Source organism: Heliangelus exortis, chromosome 9 (assembly GCF_036169615.1).
Source record: "Heliangelus exortis chromosome 9, bHelExo1.hap1, whole genome shotgun sequence".
NCBI classification, from domain to species: domain Eukaryota; kingdom Metazoa; phylum Chordata; class Aves; order Apodiformes; family Trochilidae; genus Heliangelus; species Heliangelus exortis.
Window position 1 is genome coordinate 25,278,600 of NC_092430.1, and position 21,577 is coordinate 25,300,176.

At 55.3% G+C, this 21,577-nt stretch overlaps 1 protein-coding gene across 3 annotated transcripts in view; it reads right to left on the reverse strand.

Moving 5' to 3' along the window:
• KCNAB1 (potassium voltage-gated channel subfamily A regulatory beta subunit 1) overlaps positions 1 to 21,577 on the reverse strand; it is a 47,206-nt gene extending 25,629 nt beyond the window's left edge. The window contains exon 1 of one of the 3 annotated variants that reach the window (XM_071752854.1): positions 20,819 to 21,577. In XM_071752854.1, coding sequence (XP_071608955.1) covers positions 20,819 to 21,093 — 275 coding nt within the window. In that variant the 5' untranslated portion in view covers positions 21,094 to 21,577. Of the gene's footprint in view, positions 1 to 8,097; positions 9,129 to 17,660; positions 18,298 to 20,818 lie in introns of those variants that run through there. The other 2 variants (XM_071752855.1, XM_071752856.1) reach the window with 2 other exon arrangements.

Here is a 21,577-nt window from a genome sequence, read left to right on the forward strand (position 1 = left end):
CCAGGGAAGGCTTAGGTTGGAGCTGGGGAACAATTTCATGTTGGAAAAGGTTGTGAGGCCCTGGCCCAGGCTGCCCAGGAGTCCCCATCATCCCTGGAGGGGTCTCAGACCCTGGGGATGTGGGGATGAGGGACACGGGGTGGCTTTGGCACTGCAGGTTTCAGGGTGGGACTCCAGGATCTGAAAGGTTCTTTCCAAGCAGCAGAGCTGCAGGATTGTGTCAGCCTGAGGTGCTCAGCTCCAAGCTGGGTCACTGCCCTTTGTCTCCATCCATCAGGACCTCAGGATGGTGAGGAGCTGAGGATGGGGCAACCTGGGGGTGTCCATCCTCTTCCTGCAATAACTGGGATGCTTCCCAGGCAGCATCTGGAACCCCAGCCCTTGGGAAGTGAGAAGGGGGATTTTCCACCCAATCCTACCGAGTTTTTTTCCCTTCCTCTCCCACCAACGACCTTTTCTCCCCAGCTTGGCAGGAGCTGGGAGCCCACCCATGGTCCCAGCACAGCCCGGGGGGCTCTGGGTGCCTCTCCCTCCCTGCACCCTGCTGGGAAGCAGTGGGGACAGGAGACAAAAGAGGGGCAACAAACCCCAACCCTGCCACTCCTGGAATGGCCGTGGGGCTGCAATCCAACAGCAGGAAAGGCGGGGGGGGGGTCCTGGGAGGTGGGAGATAGAGCCAGCCCCAGGGGACAGGCAGGTGCCTAAATGTCACCTGCTCCCTGTTCCTTGGCTCCCTCCACGCTTCCCAGCTCCTCATCTCCCGTACTCCCGGGGTGTGTGGGTGGTGGCTTCAGCTGAAACCTTTTAAATTATTTTTTTTTTTCTTTTCTTTTTTTTTCTTGTCTTTTTTTTTTTTTTTTTTTCCCTTTGGCTGCCTCCTGAGCAAAGTTGCAGCTGCCGCATTAAAATGTAAATAAGGCAAAAGAGCTGGGGCTGGAAGCCAAGCACAGGAGCTGTGGCAGATGTGGCTGCTCAGCCGGGATCCCTGCCTGGAGCCAGGCTCTGCCCGGCCCCCCAACCCCACCAGGAGAGGTGACAGAGAGCTTTGTGTCCCCAGAGCTGCCCCGGGGCCCTGCTGCATTCCCAAGGGATCAATTCCAGCATCCTCAGCCTGGGAGGATGGGCAGCCCACAGCTCCTGCCCTCCTCTCATCCCTGGGACCCAAGGGGAGGGAGAGGAAAAGGGAAAAAAAAAAAAATTAGGAAAAATATGTGTCAGTGCTCAGTGCTCCTTTGAAGTGCAGGATTTCAAATGGCTGAGCTATCCTTGTAAAAAATAATATATATATATATATATATAAATCCTAAGGGATTGGAATGAATCAGGTGACATCCAGAAATAAGGAGAAGGGAGGTCTCCATCCCAGCACCGTTTGGAAGGATCTGGCCCAGCAAAGTCCTGGGGAACCTGAACCTCCTGCCCAACCCCTGAACACAACAAATCCACTTTGGTCAGCCAGGAAATCAGTGAGGAAACCATTCCCAGGTAGGAAACCATTCCCAGGTAGGAAACCATTCCCAGTGCTGGGTGCTGCCTGCCCCCCCTCCAGGCCTGTGAGGAACTGATGCCATTTTCTGCCACTCTGTCATCATTTTGGGCTGGAAGAGGCAGAAATGAAAAACTGAAAACCCCCTCCCTGGTTTCCCCATCCCCTGGCCCACCTTGGGAAGGGTTTGGTCACTGAGCTGAAGGGGCTGGAGGAGTGAAACTGGAAAACTTGAGTTTGCTCCACAGGCAGCAGAGGCTGATCCTGGCCAAGAAGGATCCCAAGGGAGGAGGAGGAGGGGACACCAGGCACTGGGGATGGGGCTGTCACCTGGCACAGGTGACACCAAGAGGAACCCATGGGCATGCTGCAAAAGTTCTGTAACTTCACACCCAAAATATTTCTATTTACACCCATGGCACATTTTTGGGTGGCAGGGACACCTCCAGCCAGCCCAGGGTGCTCCAAGCCCCATCCAGCCCTGGAACACCAGCAGGGATGGGACCTCCCCGTGGGTTCCCTCCCCAGCAAACCCCTTCCTGATCCCAGCCCAAAAGGAAAAGAAAACCTGCCCAAAAGTCCAGTTTGGATTTTGGCAAAGCAGCTGGGCTACCAGAACACACTTTTAATGCCCTGGTTTCCTCCTGAACGTGTTTCTCCCCGAGCCAGCCCTCCCCTGGGGAGGTACAACTGAACTGCTGGGCAGATGCTTTCCAGATACCTGATAAAGTTGGAAACATTTACAGGAAGGCTATTAGGGCACTTGGAAATAACAGGAAAAATCCATTTTCCAATTAACAGGATGTAGGAGCTTCTTGGACTGGTTTGGTTTCCAGGAAGAGAGGGGGGAAGAAGAAACCCTGAGCAGGAGAAACCCTGAGCAAGAAAAACTTGAGGAGGAGAAGCCCTGAGGAGGAGCAATCCCTGTGTGCAGCCAGGGGCAGAAGGATGGAAGCCAGGACCGAGCCCAGCTCTGCCCACCCCCCGTTTTCCCAGGAAATGGCCGGGTTCAGCACCACAAGGTCACAGGTTTTGGGTTCAGCACCACAAGGTCACAGGTTTTGGGTTCAGCACCACAAGGTCACAGCTTTTGCATCCCTGGGAGGAGAGGAGAAAAACCCATCCCAGCCGCAGCAGCTCCGGCCTCCTGGGGAGCAGCACAAAGCACCGCAGATTTTGTTTGCTCAGCTGGTTCCTTTTTCTCCTCTTTTGGAGTTATTCCTCCCTTCTCCGGAGCCACATCCCTGGGGGATCACCCGCCCTGCTCACCGGGCTGGCCTCGGCAATGCAGCTGGGGTGATGAACCCATAAACCCCAACCTGGTGGGGAGAGCTGCTGTAGGACTGTGGCGTTTGACAGCAAAATCTCTGTGCTGTTTGCATGGGAGCACTGAAGGGGACTGATCATTGCAGCAGGACTTCAATAAACCCCAGATCCCTAAAAATATCGTGGTTGGTGCTGGGAGTTCAAAGGAGTGGAAGAAGCAGCCGGGGACAGGGAGGCCAAAGCCATTTTCCTGGTGGCAGTGCTGGGCTCAGAGAGGGCTTGGGGGGTTCTGGGGTTCCTCCCCCTCTGCAGGAGCCCAGCAGGGAAGGGCAATGCCTGGGGATGCTCCCCAGGATCAGAGCAGCACTGAGCCCTCCCCGGGGCATCACTGCCCTGCCCAGGGACAGGGAGGTTTGGGGGTGTGAAGGTCCCTGCATCCCACTTGCCAGCGGGTGTTTCTGCAGGCAGAAAGGGGGGATGAAGCATTCCTTCTGCAGCCGAGTGCTTATTGTGACTTCTGATGCCTGGGGTTGGTGTGCAGAGCCCCCCGAGGGCTGCTCTGCCCCTGGCCAAGTCAAGAGGAGACCTTAGGATGAAATCCTTTGGGGTGAGGGTGCTGAGCCCCAGGTTGCCCCCAGAAGCTGTGGCTGCCCCAGCCCTGGAACATTCCAGGTCAGGTTGGATGGGGCTTGGAGCACCCTGGGCTGTGGGAGGGGTCCCTGCCCATGGCAGGGGTGGCACTGGGGGGGCTTTAAGGTCCAGCACACCCCTTCCCATTCTGTGATTCTCTAATTTTTGGCCATCAGGGTGTAACGGCCTCTGTTGGGATGTGGCTGGGACACCACCTCTGTGCCACCAGGGACACAAGAAGGTCCCACAGCCTGGCAAGCAGCAGGACCCTGCAGCAAGTCAGAAAACACCCCAAGCAAGGAAAGGATGGCCCAGCCCCCCTGCATGGGGCTTGCCATAAGCACAGGCACCAGAATTTGGAGATGCCCCCGTTGCTCTGGGAGAAGGGATGGGACAGGCAGCAATCCCACATGTCCAAACATCCCCATCCCCTCCAGACCTTTGGGCTTCTTGTGCTCAGAGGGTGCTGGGATGGGGCTGGGCACCTGCTGGGCTCACCCTGGGGATGGTGCCCACCCTCCCTGCAGCCCAAACACTGGCTGCTGAACTCCCCCAGCTCGCCCTTGCACTTAGAAACCTTTTTGTTTAGGCTGGTGCTGGAATTAATGGTCAAAGCTGCCACCATCAATTATTTATGAACACAAATAGATAGCAGAGCTTGGCAAATTGGGTCCCCTGTGCCCCTGTGCGGGCAGAGCTCTCATCGAGGGCTATTTCTGAACTGCTGACAGCCCCAAACCAGCAGCACAGCCCCAAGCCCTGTCTGGCTCAGCTCCCTGACACCTCCTGGGCATGGACCAGGAGCTGGGGGGCTCGGGGTGAAGCTCTGTCCTCCTGCCAGGGCAAAGATGCTGGAAGGAGCTGGGCTGAGCAGCTGGGGTGGCTGTAAGGACAGCTGGCAGTAAATTTTAACAAAAAATAGAAAAGGAGAAAAAAAAGAGAGAAGAGAAGAGAAGAGAAGAGAAGAGAAGAGAAGAGAAGAGAAGAGAAGAGAAGAGAAGAGAAGAGAAGAGAAGAGAAGAGAAGAGAAGAGAAGAGAAGAGAAGAGAAGAGAAGAGAAGAGAAGAGAAGAGAAGAGAAGAGAAGAGAAAAAAGAAAGGAAAGGAAAGAAAAAAGAATAAAGAAAAAGAAGAAAAAGAAGAAAGAAGAAGAAAAAGAATGAAGAAAAAGAATGAAGAAAAAGAAAAAGAAAAAGAAAAAGAGGAAAAGGAAAAGGAAAAGGAAAAGGAAAAGGAAAAGGAAAAGGAAAAGGAAAAGGAAAAGGAAAAGGAAAAGGAAAAGGAAAAGGAAAAGGAAAAGGAAAAGGAAAAGGAAAAGAAGAAGGCAAATTAGGAGGGTGAAGAACCCAGGCTGTGACCTTGTGGTGGTCTCCAGCCCCAGCCCGAGGTGGGAGGGCTGGATGCAGGAGGCAGCTTTTGTCTCCAGCAGCCCTGCAAGGCAAGCACAGCCACCACATCACCTCCAAAGGAAGCTTTGAAGTCACCCCAAATATTCCCCCACCTCCCAAGCACCTGGGGCTCCGATCCGGAGCATTCCAAAGGCCAAGAATCCAAAGCCCCCTCCCCGTTTGCTCCCGCAGGCCCAGGAGGTGCTGCCTGGGGGGTCCCCTCTGCCTGAGGTCACCACCCGGGAGGGCGAAGGAGCTTCGGGGCTGCAAAGCCGAGGCCCCTGAGCTCCCTGCTGTGCAGATGTTCTCCCATGAACGGATGTGCCGCTGCCAGCTCGGGATTTTGCACTCCAGGTTGGTGCCTGAGCTGCCGTGGGTCCATCAGACCCGTGGGGGGGTAAGGAAAAAACCCCCGAGTGGGCTCCTCCCCTGCCCCCAGCCCCGGCACAGCCCTGGCCCTCTCTCTCCAAATCTTTTATGTATTCCCACGGGCATTAGGCAGCACCAGGGTCCAGCACCATCCCAGCAACACCCAGCAACACCCCAGTACCATCCCAGCACCACCCAGCAACACCCCAGTACCATCCCAGCAGCATCCCAGCACCAGAGTCCAGCACCATCCCAGCACCACCCCAGCACCACCCCAGCAGCATCTCAGTAACACCCCAGCAGCATCCCACACAACACCCCAGAAACACTCCAGCAGCATCCCAGTAACATCCCAGCAGCGTCCCAGCAGCATCCCAGTAACACCCCAGCACCACCCCACACAACACCCCAGCAGCATCCCAGTAACATCCCAGCACCACCCCAGCACCACCCCAGCAGCATCCCAGTAACACCCCAGCAGCACCCCACACAACATCCCAGCAGCATCCAGCAGCATCCCCCGGGCAGGCTGGGGGCTGCAGCATTGCCCAGGGTCAAAGGGGGGAGCAGCTCTTGTTATTTTTAGTGTGGAACAAGGGGCAGCTCAGCTGGCACGTCAGTTCAAGCAGCATCAGGGACATAACTCGAGCAGAAAATTAATTGGGAAGGACTTCAGCTGCAAATCTGAGGGAGCTGAGGAGTTCACAGGATTATTGCTCCAGCCGTTGGGAAAAGCCTGCGGCTTGTCCAGGCACTGGATTTCCCTGGGGCTGAGGACACAGGCCTGGAGATGAGTCTCAGGGAATATCAGCTCCATCCCTGTTGGCAGATGCCTTCCCCAGCTGAAGGGTTCAGCAGCACGAGCCTGGAGGTCACTCAGCTCTTCCTCCCAATCCCCCTTCCCTGCTTCTCTTGGGGAAGAAACCAGCTCTGGACACAGGGAGCTCTGGGAGCAGGCACAGGGAATTAGTCACACAGACAAAGCAAGAGCCTTGCCACCCCCCAGATGCTGTTCTGGGTGCTGTTCCCCAAGTCCTGGGCAGCCCCAGCCCTGGGTGCTGAAACCTCACCTCAGATTAATCCAGGGAGGATTTACCCAGGCCCAGCCTGGAGGCTGCAGGACAATTTGTGTCCTGTGGGTAGCAAAGGATGGCAACGACCCAGAGAAGGATGGACACGACCCAGAGAAGAATGGCAACGACCCAGAGCCGAGGGGAGATCAGCAGAGAGACCCCGTGGTGTCTGTCAGCCTAACACCTGGGAGCAGATCCTGCCTCTGGTGACATCACACGTATCCCACAGCTGTGCTTCCAGGGGAAACTGAGGCAGGACGGTGCAATGGCTTGGAGAGGGCTGTAGGAGGGGGGTTGGGGGCTACAGGGAGCTCCTGGCTGACACCATTCCCCCAGATCTCTGCTCCACAGGGATCCTACCAGCATTCCCCAAATACTGCCCTCCCTGCAGTGCCCAGGATCCCCCCAGGAGCACTGAGCCTCCCCACCACCCCCAGACACAGATCAGGATTGTGGCTGCCCCATCCCTGGCAGTGTTCAGGCCCTGGCTGGATGGGGCTTGGAGCTGCTGGGAAGTGTCCCTGCCCAGGACGGGGGGTTGGAACTGGACGGTCCAACCCAACCCATTCTGTGATTTATGATGTCTGCCCTGCCAGCCATGCCAGGGAGCAGGAGCAGGAGGGTCTGATGCTCCTGCTAAAAGTTGGCCGTGGCTGAAGTACAGGAGCAGGCAGTGGGAAAGGCCAGGCTGCCCTGCAAGCAAAGCCTCCAGGTTGTTATCAGCCCCTCAAATAACTCACAGTAAATCACATCCCAGCACCCCCTTCCCTTCACACCCATACACCCCAGCTCTGCAGTCCCCAGAAGGTTAATACTGACATTGGCAGCACTGGAACCAAGTTGCACACTGGACTTCTGTGCAAAAACCATCCTGGCTTCAGATCACTCCCAAGGACCCCAGAATCAGCCTCACCACAACCCTGCACCCTCACCTCTCTCCCCAAGAGGACACCCTGGCAGGGCAGCAGCCACCAGCCTGTGGGCTGGGAGCCAGCACGGCTGATGCTGGCATTTTATATTTATTTTATAGGTATATATCAGCCACTGAGACCCCCCACACCCACCGAGACTCCCACACACACCGAGACCCCCTGCACCCAGCTGCTGGGAAGGGGGTGCTGAGCATCCCCAGCCCTGGGCTGCTGCGAGGGACCTCCTGAGCAGGCAGAGCCAGCAGCCCAGCTCCCAGAACCCTTCTCACTCTCAGCTGAAGGCGTGACAGCACAGCTCATCACCTGCCCACACGGAGCAGTTCACGCTGAAGTCACAGCCGTTCATTATTTTTCCTGCCTCGGAAGAATAAAAAACCCCAGGCGCACGAGGCACTTCAGAAGAACGCCCACGCAAAGTGGGGTTTTTTTGTTGCTTGGGTTTTTTTGTTGGTTTGGGGTTTTTTGGTTTGTTTTTTGCTTTTTTTTTTTTTTTTTTTTTTTTTTTCCCCTTTCATGTCACTTAAAACTCGCTTCCAGCTCCTCTTTGTTCAGAGCACCGGGCAAAAAGTCCCGGAGCATCCCCAGGCTGAACTGGTACCCAAGGCAGAGGCTTCTTGTGGCTCCACACGAGCTGCTGCAGATGAACTTTCCCTGCCCGGCCTCGCTTTGCCGACTGATTTTCCTGCTCCTTAGCACTAAGTTACATCCAGCGCTTCACAGGAACCATCTTTACACCACTGCTGTAAATTCACAACGATCCGCCCGGCCGAGCGGTCTCGGGAATAAAAATCCCACACCAACACGCCCGGCAAAACCATCCCCACCCCAACACACGAGTTTCAGGATCGATCCACAAGCCCAGCAGAGCTGCCCCGCAAAAACCCCGCAGCACCCGGGCCGGCAATTCCGTACAGAGAGAGAGCAGCGTAACAAAGAGCCGCACGGCGACCATACCTATATTTCATGCCCGTTTGCTTTGCGGTGGATTCTTTTAATGAAATGTGGTGCTGAGGGGTGAACGTCCCCAAACTGCGAGCGATAATCGCCACCGTCCGGAATTTTGCCCGGGCTGCATTGACTACGTTGGGGGCACTGGTGTTCTGCTTGCTGATGTGCCGGTCTTCACCATTGCGACTCTTCAAGTTGTGCTCTGTGCAGGCGATGGACACTTGCATCGCGCCTCGGGGACACCTTTGGCCACCCTGCGAGGTGGCAGCCCCAGCCCCCGCCCCGGGGGGGGCTCCCGAACACGCCGAGCTGGGCCCCTCCGGAGCAGAACCGGGTCTCGCTGAGTCCCCGCGGTGCCGGCCAGAAAAAAAAAAAAAAAAAAAAAAAAAAGCCTCGAAACGAAGGAGGAGGAGGAGGAAAAAAAAAAACAGAGCAAAAAAATAAAAATCCCAGCTGCTCTCGGCGTTCCCCTGGCAGGATTCAGGCAGCAGAAAGCATCGGTGCGGTCGGGGTGGTGGCAGCTCCGCTCCGCTCCTTCCCCGGGAGCCGCAGCCGCCCCTCTGCCTGCCCGCAGCCTGGCTCCCGGTTTTTCAGCTCCCGGTTTTTCAGCTGGCTGCGGGCATGCTGCAAGCGCTGGCTCCGGGATCTGCTGAGCAGGCAGGACCCGCTGGGGAAGGGGCTCGGAGGGGCTCAGGGCCCGGCAGCACCCAGCGCTGCTCCGTCCCCCGGGAGCGGCCGCCTCCCACCCATGGCAGCGGGGAGACCCCCGGCAGGACCCGGGGGGGAGCGGGGACCCGGCCCCCTTTGTGCTCAGGGAGGAGGGGGCAGGCGCTTCGGGAGGATGCTGAGCATAAAAATAGCAGCCGGCATCGCTGAGCAAGGAGAGGGCTGCTTAGAATTCCACGGTAAAATGGGTTAATTGTGAAGAGAAAAAAAAAAAAAAAAAAAAGAAAAAAGAAAAGGGAGGTGGGGAGGGGATGATGGGGAGGAAAATCGCTGTGCTCCAGCGCTGCGGAGATCTGAAAGGTTCTGCCCGTGTTCCGAGCCCCCGGAGCCGGGCTGGCAGCGGGGCAGGGGTAACCCCGCTCCCCCCGGCACCCCGCGGACCCCCCAGCAGGACAAACCGCAGCGCCGAGCCTGCGGAGCAAACCCAGCCCTGTCCCTGTCCCTCAAACCCAGCCCTGTCCCTGTTCCTGTCCCTGTCCCTGCTGCAGCTGCACCCCGAGCCCCCCGACTTTGGGCGCCGAGAGCAGGAGGCCCCCGGGGACCCCCGGGCTGGGCAGTGGCTCGGGATGATGGTGGGGGGGGAGGCTCAGAGAGACCCCTGCCCCTCACTGCCACCCCCCAGAGCAGCCCTGGGGGAGGATGGGGGCAGAGCCAGGGGAGGGGGTGCCCCTCGGTGACAGCACAGAGCGGGTGGGTGGGTGAGGGGCTGGTTGCCCCCCTACCCCAGTCCTAAGCAGGACGGTGAGAAACGCACCACAGGGGTTCCTAAATCTGCCCCCCAGGTCCCAGCAGGGCTGGGCTGAGGTTGGGGGTATCTCCGAGGGTCCTGTCACCCACCCTCTTCTCAGTGACCCCAATCCCGGGGGGGTGAGCAGCCCCCAGCCCCCCGGGGACCTGCCAGGCTCTGCCCTGCTCAGGGCAGGAGGAGGTGGAGCAGGAGGGGGTGGCGAGCAGAGGGGAGGGTTTGTCCCTTTGTCCCCCGCAGCGGGGGCACTGAGGCTCCCTCCCCCCTCACACCCACCCCACGGAGGAGGCGAGTGGGGGAGTGGCTGGGGGGGCCCGGCAGCCAAGCCCACCCCTTTGAGGATGGGAAGCACCAAGCAGAGCCACGGCACCTCCTTCGTGACGTTTTCCCCAAATATTTAAAAGGTATTAAAAGCTGTGGAGACCATTCAAGGGGGGGTGGGGGGGCGGCGCCTTGGCCTCCAGCTCTCTGGAGAGGTCCCGTTGCAGCCATCAGTGAAAGGTCCTGGGGTCACTGTCACCCAGGTCCAGGTCCCCATCCCAGGGCCGCCCATGCCCTGGGGTGCCAGGGGAGGGCCAGGGAGGGGACAGAAGTGGACAGCCACGTTCTGCACTGGCACAGCCCTGGGAGCACATCAGCTGAAGCTGCTGAGCTGCAGTGGGGCTGTGCCAGGGGAGTGTGTGTTTAAACACGGGATTGATTTCCTTTCCCTGCACAGGATAATCACTGCGAGACGTTGGCACAGCATCACTTGGTGCCACGAAAATCCCCCAGCTTATGAAACCAGGGGAAGGAAGGTGACATCCTCAGTGACAGCTCCAGGCCCAGGCTCCCCGTGCCACTCCAGTGCCACCAAACTGCTGGGGACACAGAGCTGTGTGCCCAGACCTGTGTCTGCATCCCCCTCACACCCCCTGCACCAGCCCAGCCCCACAGCAATTCCTCATTAAATAACTCCCTCAAAACACTTCATCCTCAAACCTGGTGGCGTGCAGATGCTCACGGCCATCCCAGGAGCTGCTGCAGCCATCCTGGGGCTCAAAACAAATCCAGGAGCCAGGCAGGGACCCTCAGCAAGAGGGATGCTGGAGGCACACACAGGAGCCAGGAGATGCTCTTGGGGCTTCCCCACAAACCCACATTTCCTAACTGGGGTTTCTTTGGCCAGGAGCAGGGTGACCTGCAGCACTGCCACAAGCAGGACGGAGCAGAAACCTCCAAAAAGGAAAAAAAAATCCTGTATTCAGGGCAGGTTTGGTCCCTGCAGAGAGCTGTGCAGCTGAGGGGGTGATGGACAAACCCTTCACTGCTGTTGGGATGAGCAAGGGAAAAGATGCCCCTGCAGCCCAAAATAAACAAATAAACTGAGGTCCTTGGGTCTGGGCTGGAGGAGACACCTCCAGCTGATGCACACCCAGCCCCTGCATGGCTCAAGCTGAAGGCATGGCTTTCTTCTGCCTTTTTTTTTTTTTTTTTATATTTCACCTTTGAAAGCAAACTTTGAAATATTGTGCCAAGTCTGGCTGGAGGTTTTTCTGCACAGAAGTTCTGTCAGGCTCTGTCAATCCTGTTAGGTGGCAGGGCTTAATTTCCTGCCTCTCCTGTTCTCAGCCCTCAGCAGCCACTTCTGCCACAGCCACGTGTATTAATTAAGCACTATTTAGCTACATTTATTAATCAAACAATGCTGACTGCATCTGCAGGTGAGCCTGGGGTACAGGGCAGAGCAGATCTCTGCCTCCAGCCCTCTGCTGTCCATGCTTTACCAAGTAAACCCTTTCAGTGCTTTCTAGAAAATCCTTTTTTTTTTTTTTTTTAATCACTCATTGCAAAACTCACGTTTCTACCAAAAAAAAACCCCTCAAAACAAACCAAACAAAACCCCTCCAAACAACAACAACAAAACCTGGAAATTTCCAATTGATCTATATAAACAAATTCAGCTTTTACACAAATAATCTGAGCATTTCTCAGCTTTCACCTTAATTCCTTACAAAATTATCTTTTAAATTTGGAGACCTATGGACCCCTGGGGGCCACAAGCCCAGGATGTCCCCAGTGAGCCCTAAGACTGGGGCACATTTGCAGGGGGAGAGGTTCCTGCTCTGGGGAAGCCACCTCAGGATGTTTGCTGCAGGTTGAGAGCCAGACACCAAGAGCCCCCCAAAACCACTGAGGCTTTGGGCAGTGGTCCCCAGGATTGACCTTCCCCAGAACTGCCCCATCCCTGGCAGTGCTGAATTCCAGGTTGGATGGGGCTTGGAGCACCCTGGGCTGTGGGAGGGGTCCCTGCCCGTGGCAGGGGTGGCACTGGGGGGGATTTAAGGTCTCTTCCAACCCAACCCAACCCAACCCATTCCATGAATTACCTTGCAGGACTGTCCCCAAGCCTGGAGGTGCAGACTGCCCCTGGCAGCACAGCTGGGCAGGATGGGGTCCCCATAAAAGTTTTGGTTGGGCCCCAAAAGCTCTGCTCAGGAGCCCAGCCTGGTGCCTCCCACTGCAGGGCTGGGGGCTTCCTCCTGGGCTAATTACTCCCAGCAGCTCCCTTAATTGGGGACACCCATGAGATAAGGAGTGGGACCAGGTGGGGGAGTGGGGAGAGGAGCCCAGAGCTGGAGATCCCCCTCCCCAGGACTCCCCATCCCATCCCATCCCATCCCATCCCATCCCATCCCATCCCATCCCATCCCATCCCATCCCATCCCATCCCATCCCATCCCATCCCATCCCATCCCATCCCATCCCCATCCCCATCCCCATCCCCATCCCGAGGCTGGGATGCAGCAGAGCCCTCCCTGGGGAGGGACCCTGCCCACAGGGGCAGCACCCAACCCTGCAGCCTTGGGGACCACAGCTGCCCCCAGGAGGGAGGCTTCTTTTTGGTGATATTGGGGTGTTTTTAAGAAGAGCTGCAGAACAAAGGCCCCCCAGACCCAGCAGCATCACTGCTTTGGCAGCCAGAGCTGAGTTTGCATTTCTGATGGCACCTGAGGAAGGCTGAACAGCATTCCCCCCAAATGGGTGGGGTTTTTTTACTTAAAAGGGTGTCTCTCTGGCAGGTTTTCAGCCAGGCTGCCCCCTTACCCACCCCCCAGGGTGCCACCAAACCAGAGCTGACCCCATGCCAGGAGGGCAAACACTCTCAGCGTGCTTCATTCTAAGGGGGACTGAGGCAGAGGCTGTTTCCCCATGGTTTATATTTCACTTCTCAGCACCTGGAAGGCAGTGGCTTTACCAAAGAGCCCCCAAACACCCCATTATTTTCATGCCTGGTGCCAGGCTGCTCAGGGTTCCTGCAGACCCCAGCATGGAGCTGCAGGAAGCTGCAGGGATCCCCAGGGAACAGTGTAAGGAAGGCAAAAAGCCACAGAGACACCAAGCCTGGCACCCCAGAGCTTTCTTGCTTTGCCACATGCATTCTAGACAGAAAATGCAGATTTTTCCCAGGTGCTTTGCAGAACTCAATGAATACAAGGATCCCAAAGACAGCTTATTGAGGCAGTGCTGACTGAGCAGTAGATTTTGGGTAACTCGGTGTATTGCTCTTATCCATACGTGGCAAATGTCACCCAAGCATTACTTGTAACTCTAAATTAACTCTGAATTAACTTTATATGAAGAAATGTGTTGTGAGGTCTTGCTTTTGGCTGCTGAACAACACACAGCTCCCTCCTGCCCTTCCCAGGGAGAGGTTGGAGCAAATGCTTATCACCCAGGAACTCCTGATTCTCTGGGATGAGCTGGTGGAGAGTCAGAATGGAGATGAGCTACAGGAGACTGTCATCTGCAAAACTTTGTTCCTACAGCTACCCCTTCAGCAAAGCCCCTGGGAACCCTTGGCTTTCCCTGGAGCTGCATCCTGGGGCTGGAGCAGGGCCCTGCATCCCTCTGTGGGCAAGGGATATCTCCTCAGGGATTCTGTAAACCAGTACTGAATAATGAGCACTGTTAAAATAGCACCTTCTCAAATATTATTAAAAAAAAAATAAATATATTAATTCTTCTCCTGAGGTCCTCTCTTTTGGCTGTAGCATTTCTAATTACTGAAGTGAGCAGCACAGAGCAAGCATCCACCAGCTACATCCCCAAAAACTGGCACAAGGTACAATCACAGAATCATTTGGGTTGGAAAAGACCCTTCAGGTCACCAGGTCCAAGTGTTTGCCCAGCACCCCCTCAGCACCACATCTCCATGGCTCTGAAACCCCCCAGGTCTCCCCTCCCTGCACGGCAGAGAGAACTTCCCAGGGACCAGCACTCCCAAAATAACAGGAATCTGCTGGAATCAGCCCCTGAGGAGAACATCCCAGCACCCAGCACAGTGTCACATCACTAAGGAATCACTTCCAGCCCCTCTAATTTCATGGTTGCCTCTGGATGCTGCCAGGAGCCTCTGGTGGGAAGGAGAGGCAGCACAATCCCAAGAGGCCAGCACTTCCCCTGACACCTCCCTGCCAGCCCACACCACTGCCAGCTGGAAACCACCACTTCAGGCCTTCAGAAATCTGGTTTTTCACCTGGCCAGGGCATCTCCTTCCCCAGGAGGCCATGCAGAGGGGGCTGTGCTGGCCCAGGGTGCAGCAACTCTTCCTCTCCCTCACCTTCCCTCTGCTCCTCGTGGACTCGGGGGGGAATTATTGCTCACCCCTCTTCCAGAACCCTCTGCAAAGACTTTTCCTGCACCAGAGCAGGAACAGGATGTACCTCCCAGAGACACGATGTCGTTTTAGTGAATTAAGCACATGGCACTCTCAAGTCTTCAGGTCACCTCCAGGCAGGGCCAAGCCCTGGGGAGCCAAGGAGCTGCTGTGCTTCCCAGAGCCAGGCAGGGAGCTCCCCCAGCACATCCCAACCAGGGTGGAACAACCACTCTCCCACTGGAATGCTGCCCGTTTAATTAGCAAAAGGACTTACAAGAGGATTGTTACTTATTGCCAAACGCATAACCACTCATTAGGTCCTCAGGGGGAAAGAATAATTACTCCACGGTGCCTTCCACAGTAAAAAAAAATCTGCATTTTGTACCCCCAGGCTGGGCTGGGCTGGGGGGGGCTGCTGGTAGGGAAGATGCTCAGCTGGGGTGTCCCCCAAGACACCCCCCAAGAGCAGCCCCTGGGCACACACCAGGGACTGCCCTGCACTTTGCAGACACCCCAGGAAAAAACCAGCAGAGGTGCTGGTGGGATGAGAGCAAGGCTCTGCTGTCATCTGGAGCCTCTCTTGGCTGAAGCCAACCGAGCAGCTCTGGAAATGCAGACTGAAAATAATGGGGGGGGGAAAATAAAGAGCTTATCAGGCAGCAGCAGGCAGCTCTGGTGTGGGGAAACAGAGGCAGCAGTGTCACAGCAGGGGAGGGGACAGCAGGCAGGATGAGGGGACATGAAGCAGGACCCCAGGGCCCCCCTGCTCCAGCTCTGCCCCTGCTGGGTTTGTTATTCCCGGGGTATTTTTATATTCTTTATACTCCCTCAGACTGTTACTCTGATTCTGCTCAGCTCTTCCCAACACCCCCAGCTCTCAGAAGGACATTTGTTATCCTGAGTGTGCCACCCCTGACACCTGCTAGCCTGGACAAAATGTGGCACTTTCCAGGGAAGTTTCCTCTTTACCCCAATACAAAGGTTACCCCAGCAGTGCCCAGGCCACCCCTGCCCCGTGTCCCTCATCCCCACATCCCCAGGGCTCTGAAACCCCTCCAGGGATGATGGGGACTCCAGCCCTGCCCTGGGCAGCCTGGGCCAGGACCTCACAACTATTTCCAGGGAGAAATTGTTCCCAGCTCCAATCTAAACCTCCCCTGGCACAACTTGAGGCTGTTCCCTCTTGTCCCACCCCTTGTTCCTTGGGAGCAGAGCCTGATCCCCACCTCTTCAAAGCCCTGCCAGAGCCTGCTTTTAGGATCATTTCCTGCAAGATGGAGCCTTGAAACACCCCAGCAGCCTGCCAGCTGGGATCTGCCTTCCCTCCCCAGCAGGGATGCCCTTGGTGTCAGCATCCAGCCAGGTCCCAACCTCAGCACATCTCAAAGGCAGCCCAAAGTCACACAGATTAGAAAAAAAAAACCAAAAAAACCAAAAAAAACCAAACCAAAACAACTCTTTCAACCAAGACCACACAGCCTCACCCCTGGGCAGCCTGCAGACCTCAAAGCTGCATAGAAACACCCCCAAAACTCCATCCTGGGTCCCCCTCAGGGGTTGCTGGGTGCTGTGGCAGGGAGCAGGGATCCAGCTCAGCAGCAGCTCTGCCCACGGAGCCAGGGATTTCTCCTGCAGCTGGTGAGCTGGGGGCTGACAGGGGCAGAAGGGGGGTGAAAAGCAGCAGAAAGAGTGAAAAATTCCTGCGGGGCACCCGCGGAGCTTCTGCTCCCCAGGCACCCGGGTTCGAGGGTTGGGGGAGGGCAAAATTTTGTCTTCCACCTTAGAAAAAGGTGTGAATAACCCTGGGAGGTCTGGAAGGGGGGATCTGAGCTTTCACATGGGCCTCATGCAGCAAAAAGCAACGTGAAGCATCCCAGGAGCTGCTGAAGAGCTGAGCCCAAGCAGGGAGCAGGGCAGAGGCTGCCCCAGGCAATGGGCACCCTTCATTCAAAGGGTTAAACCAACATTTCTTACTCCGGGGAGGAAATCCTGGGCTACAGAGGCTGCACACACGAGTAAATATTCAATTCCCACCCCTCCCTACACACATCCCCTGTTTTCATCCCATCCTCCCCCCTCCTTGTGTGGTGTGGGCAAGAACCCTTCAAAGGTAACAAAAATAACTTCCAGGAGCAAGTGGAAAATGAAATGATTTGGACTAAGAGGATAGACATGGGAATATCAGCCATCCCTGCTGCCTTGGAGAGCAGGCTGGAAAAAAAGGGGGAAAAAAAAACAGAAAAAAGAAAAAGGAAAAAAAAAAAAAAAAAAAGAGCCAGCACTTATGAAAAATTGGGCTGCTATTAAGGGAAGGCCCCAGCTGGATGTGGCTCTGGAGATCAGTCTGCCCAGGAAGCAGAGAAGGGGAAGGCTGTAAGCTATATCCCAATAAATATAATGCAGCTGTGTTGCAAACTGAGCAGATTAGGGCAGGATTACGGGGCAGGATTATAGGACCCCAGCGAGTGCTCTCCTGTATCTTGCCATCTAAAGATGAGATATTGTAAAGCTGTGAGAGATGAAATGAGCCTGGGAGCAGCTCTGCCAAGGTGAGTGCTCCCCAAGCCCCTGGCTGTGGGGGTACAGGCATGACCCCAGAAGAAGGGACAAGGGACACTGAAGTGTGTGACCCAGCAGAGAGCAAAGCACCCCATGGCCCAGCCCCATGGCCCAGGCAGTGCCCACCAGTACAAAAAAAAAAAAAAATCAGTAAAACCCTTCCCAGTTTCTCACCTTGGCTTTCCACCCAGACCCTCCCCTCTGTAGGACACAGCCCTCGAGGGCCTGGCCAACATCTGGAAGGTGCTGGGGGCTTTCAGCATCCCCCACAGCCCACTGAGCTCCCCAGCTCCATCACCAGGGGCAGGGAAAGCATTCCCTGTGGTTTAAACCTTTTGTACAGAAATGTCATTTGCATCCCCCTGGTTCCTGCCTCACGGGGGGGAGGGATGGGGAGCTCCCTGCTGCTGGCTGCTCCTGATTTTTAACCACATCTGCCCTAATCCCTGCCACTCATCTTTTCCCTGGGCTAAAAGCCTGTTTAATCACCCAGCACAGGGACAATCCCATCCCTCAGAGCCCTCCCTTCCCTACAGCCCAGCTCCCACTGCCCCTTTCAAGTGAGACAGCCAGAAGTTTTTTTTAAATAAAGACATAATTACCAACACCTGATTGCCTCATTTCACTACATAAAAAAATAAAATGAAAAAAAAACCCAGTATTTTACTGGTTTGCATGTTCTTAAAAGGCAAACAAACCCAACGCTGTGGGAGCCGAGGTGCCGTGCATCGCCCATTGCTCACAGCAGAGCTCAGGGAAGGGACAGGGAAGCTGCTAAAGCAAGTGACACCTTCAGCCCATGGAATCCTGAGGTGGGCACGGTCCCTGGGCACCCCCTGGCCAAGCTCCCCACCCCTGCTTGCCCCCCCTGCAGTCCCCAGGCCATGCAGAGGTACCTGTACTGCATCCCGCTGCGGGCTGGGATGCTCTCCTGCAGCCACAGCCCATGCAGGTGCAGGAACTGCTCCAGGTGCTTGAGCTCAGTGCTGGGGCTGAGCCTCCTGGGCCAGCCCGGGGCTGGAGGAAGGGTTCTGGGGACAGAACTCAGCTTCCTGCCCTTCAGCAGAGCTTCACTGGCCTTCTGCAGGCTGGGCTTGGGGGCCGGGACCTCCGCACAGGCTGCTTTGTACAGGTGCATGGCAGGGGCTGGGGGGTCCTCAGCAGCTCCCAACCTCCTGGCTGCTCCCTGCCATCCCAGTCCCTCCAGCACAGGACAGGAGGAGCTGGGGTGGGTGGGTGGGTGGGTGTCCTCCCCCCCAGAGGATCACAGGGCTGTGGAGCAGGAGGGTTCTCCCAGTCGTTCTTTCTGCCGTTGCAATTGGCTCCTTTTGAAGTGATGCCCAAGGTGGATTCCAGCCAAGATCAGCAAACTTGTTCCTCTGCTGCAGCCTCTCATGGTCAGGCACTGGGGGGGATAAGGGCTGCCAGTGGGAACAGAGCACAGACCCCATTCCCCAGGCCTTATATTTAGGTAATGAGAAATATTTGTTTGGGATTCAGTTCAAGGCCAATAAACGTAATCTGGATGCTCCCAGAGGGTTTGTTTCAGGCCTGGGGCTGGGCAGATGAAGGCTGCAACCTTCTCTTAGACCTCATTAAAACTTTTTGGTTTCCATTGTGAACTCTCACATCATCTGTAAACTTCCCCAGGATCTGCAGCCTCCTGGGGCTTCGATAATTAATAAGAAAACAAAGGCTACAGAGCAGTCAGACATCAAGAAGGACAAAACGACCCGAAAACAAACAAATGAGGGAAATACTGGAGAAAAGAACAAGTTGTGGGCATCGGGGCAGGGAACAAGCACCAGATTTTGGGAGGCTGTGTGTCCCCCAGGAGTGGATCAAGAGGGGCTGCAGGAGAGGAGCCAACAAAGCCCCTGAGGTGCCACCAACTGCTACAAAACCTCCAGCAGGTGAAGTACCACCCAACACAGAGCTCATCCCTGATGAATATTAAAGCCAAGTCTCTGGTTCTCAGGGTCTTTGTCCTCAGAGGGGCGATGGGAGAAGCAGCACAGGTTTTGTGGCACCACCAAGGGCACCCAGCACCCACGGGTGAAGATGACAACCAGGAGGACCACAGTGACCCTCACAGTGACCTTCACAGTGACCTTTTCTGGCCAGCACCAGCCCACAGGGAACAGACCATGATGACATCTGAGGCACCCCATGGATGCAGGTTTCTCCTTTTTTTTAACAACCCAACCCATTTCCTTGCTGTCATCCTATCCTGAATACACCAGGAAAAATAAGTTAAATAATCAAGTGATGGATGGATCATTAACTCAAGTAATCCTTAAATCTTTCAAAGCAGATAAACAAAGACTGATCCCAAACCCAGGACATATTTTTAAATGGTTATAAGTCAATGTCACCCAGGGGGTTTGGCATGGGCACTTGGATCACCCTGTCACCCTTTCCCTGCAGCTGCTGTGCCAGGGCCCTGAGGGGACCAATGAACCCCATGTCCCTGATTTCCCATTAAGCTGGGGGGCCCTGCTCAGTGCTTTTATAGCTCTATGGAACACCTCAGGGGCCTGACCATGAGGAGAAACTGCTCAGCCTTACCCCCTGCCCCACTCAGATTCCCTTCCCTGGCCTTTTCCAGGCATCTCTGCACTCAGGAACTCCTTGCTCCATCTCTCACACGTTTTATCCTGGTTTCCTTTCAGCTGCCCTGCCTGTAATTTCTATCCTAATGACATTTTTATTAATTTCTAATCCCAAGGTATCTTCGAGTTCGCTGTGCTTTGTGCCAGGCACTTCAGGCATCCCCTGTCTGTCTGGGATTAGGGGAGATTCCACCCGATGTCCCAAATGAAATCCCCCCTGTTACCCAGGCATTTGTGTATTGCTGGGCAAAACACCAGAAAATCCCCTTTGGCAGCAGATCTGCCCCTCGGGGTGAACAGAACTCATCTCCCCCCCTCTGCCAGCCCCCAAAAAACCCCTGGGGACTGAGCCAGCAGCACCCAGCAACTCCTGTTCCAGCTCCTGTTTCACCAAGGGTCTCCCTGGGGGCAGGAGATGAGTGAGCTGCAGCTCCCATTTCCTCTGATGCCACGAGCCCCTTATCTATAGATTTATTTATTTTATTTAATAGGGGTAAGATCTGATTCTGGAGGCTGCAACCTTTAAGATCGATGGGATTAGAAGTTCAGCAGCTGGAGGTTTCCCCTCCCTGGGAAGGAAGGGGGCAAAGCAGCCCCAGCAAAGCCTTCCCTGCCCTTTTCCCTCTCCCCAACCCATCCCCTGCAGCTTTCCCACTGAATTCAAACGGGTTTGACACCCCCTGGGAGTTCAGGAGGAAGGAGGCTGAGGAACCAGGGGTGCTTTGTGCTGCGGGAGGCACAGGAACCCAGAAATCAGTCTGCAGAACTTCCAGCTCTGTGCTGTGCATCCATTGCAAAAAATCCCTGAAGAACCAGAAAAGTTGGGCTTGGACAGTCAAAAAGCTTTTCTATTGCTGGTTTTATTGCTGTTGTTCTTATTATTATTTCTATTATTTATAATAATAATCTAGTGGGAGGTGTCCCTGCTGATGCAGGGGGGTTGGAATGAGGTGATCCTTGAGTTCCCTTCCAACATAACCATTCCATGAGTCTGTGATAAGGGCTTGGAGCAACCTGGTCTGGCAGGAACTGGGTCAGCTTTAAGGTCCCTTCCAAGCCAATCTAACGTACAGCTTCTATGACTCTAGGATTCCATTATTTATTATTATTATTGTTATTATTAATAATATTGTTAATGAATTATTAATAATACCATTATTAATATTATTACTAGCAATAGTACTATCATTTTTACTACTACTGTTGTTATTATTACCACAATTATTATTACTATTATTACTATTGTTATTACTATTGTTATTACTATTGTTACTATTATTGTTACTACTACTATTATTATTACTACTACTATTATTATTGCTACTACTAGTAGTCTTATTGCCACTATTCCCATCACTATTGCCGTCTGGTTTTTTTTGGTTTTTTTGGTTTTTTTTTTTTTTTGGGCGGTGTGCTGCCCTCCCGTCTCTGTGTGTGGGTACCTGTGGGGCATGCCGGTGGTGTAGGCGATGGTGAACTCCCGGGAGAGCTCGCAGCCCCGCAGGTACCAGTTCATCTCCAGCTCCCGCAGCAGTGCCAGCCGCCGGGCAGAGGGCTGCAGGGCGGGCACGGACCGGGCCCCCCTCTCCTTCCCGCTCTCCGACGAGCTCTTCCTGGCTCTCTCCCGGCTCCCCAGGGAAAGCACCGACTGCTTCCTCAGTTTCAGGGCTTCCTCGGCGTTCTTGTTCCCCACGGTCCCGGTCCGTGCCGCCAGCATCTTGCTTCTCGCCCTCTTCGCCCCGCGTCAAAGAACCCGAGGGGGTTTCCTGCTCCTCACGCGGAGCTGTACCGGGGGTTTCCTGCCTTCCCCGGCCACCTCACGCCGAGCTGTAACGGGAGATGGGTCTGGGGAGCTTCGCCAGACGGAAGAGCTGTAACCTCCTCATGGAAACACCCCTGGCAGCTCCCTCTGGCCAGCGGGCTCCGTTTGGCGAGGGAGGAGGAGGATGGTTGGCAATAGTTCTTGGGGAAAAAAAAAAAAATAACCAAACAAGCCCAACCTAGAGCCACGTGCAGTGCAGAGCACCTCAGCTGGACCGCTCCGGAACCAGCTGGTTGGAGCTCTGGGGGTGGGCGGGCTCCCACCATCCCAGGTAAAGCCCAGAGCCTGCTCCCCTCCATGGCAAAGCCACAGCCACGTGGGCTCCTCCCAGCAAACTGCAGCGTCCCTGCCACCATCCCTGTCACCAACCCTGTCACCA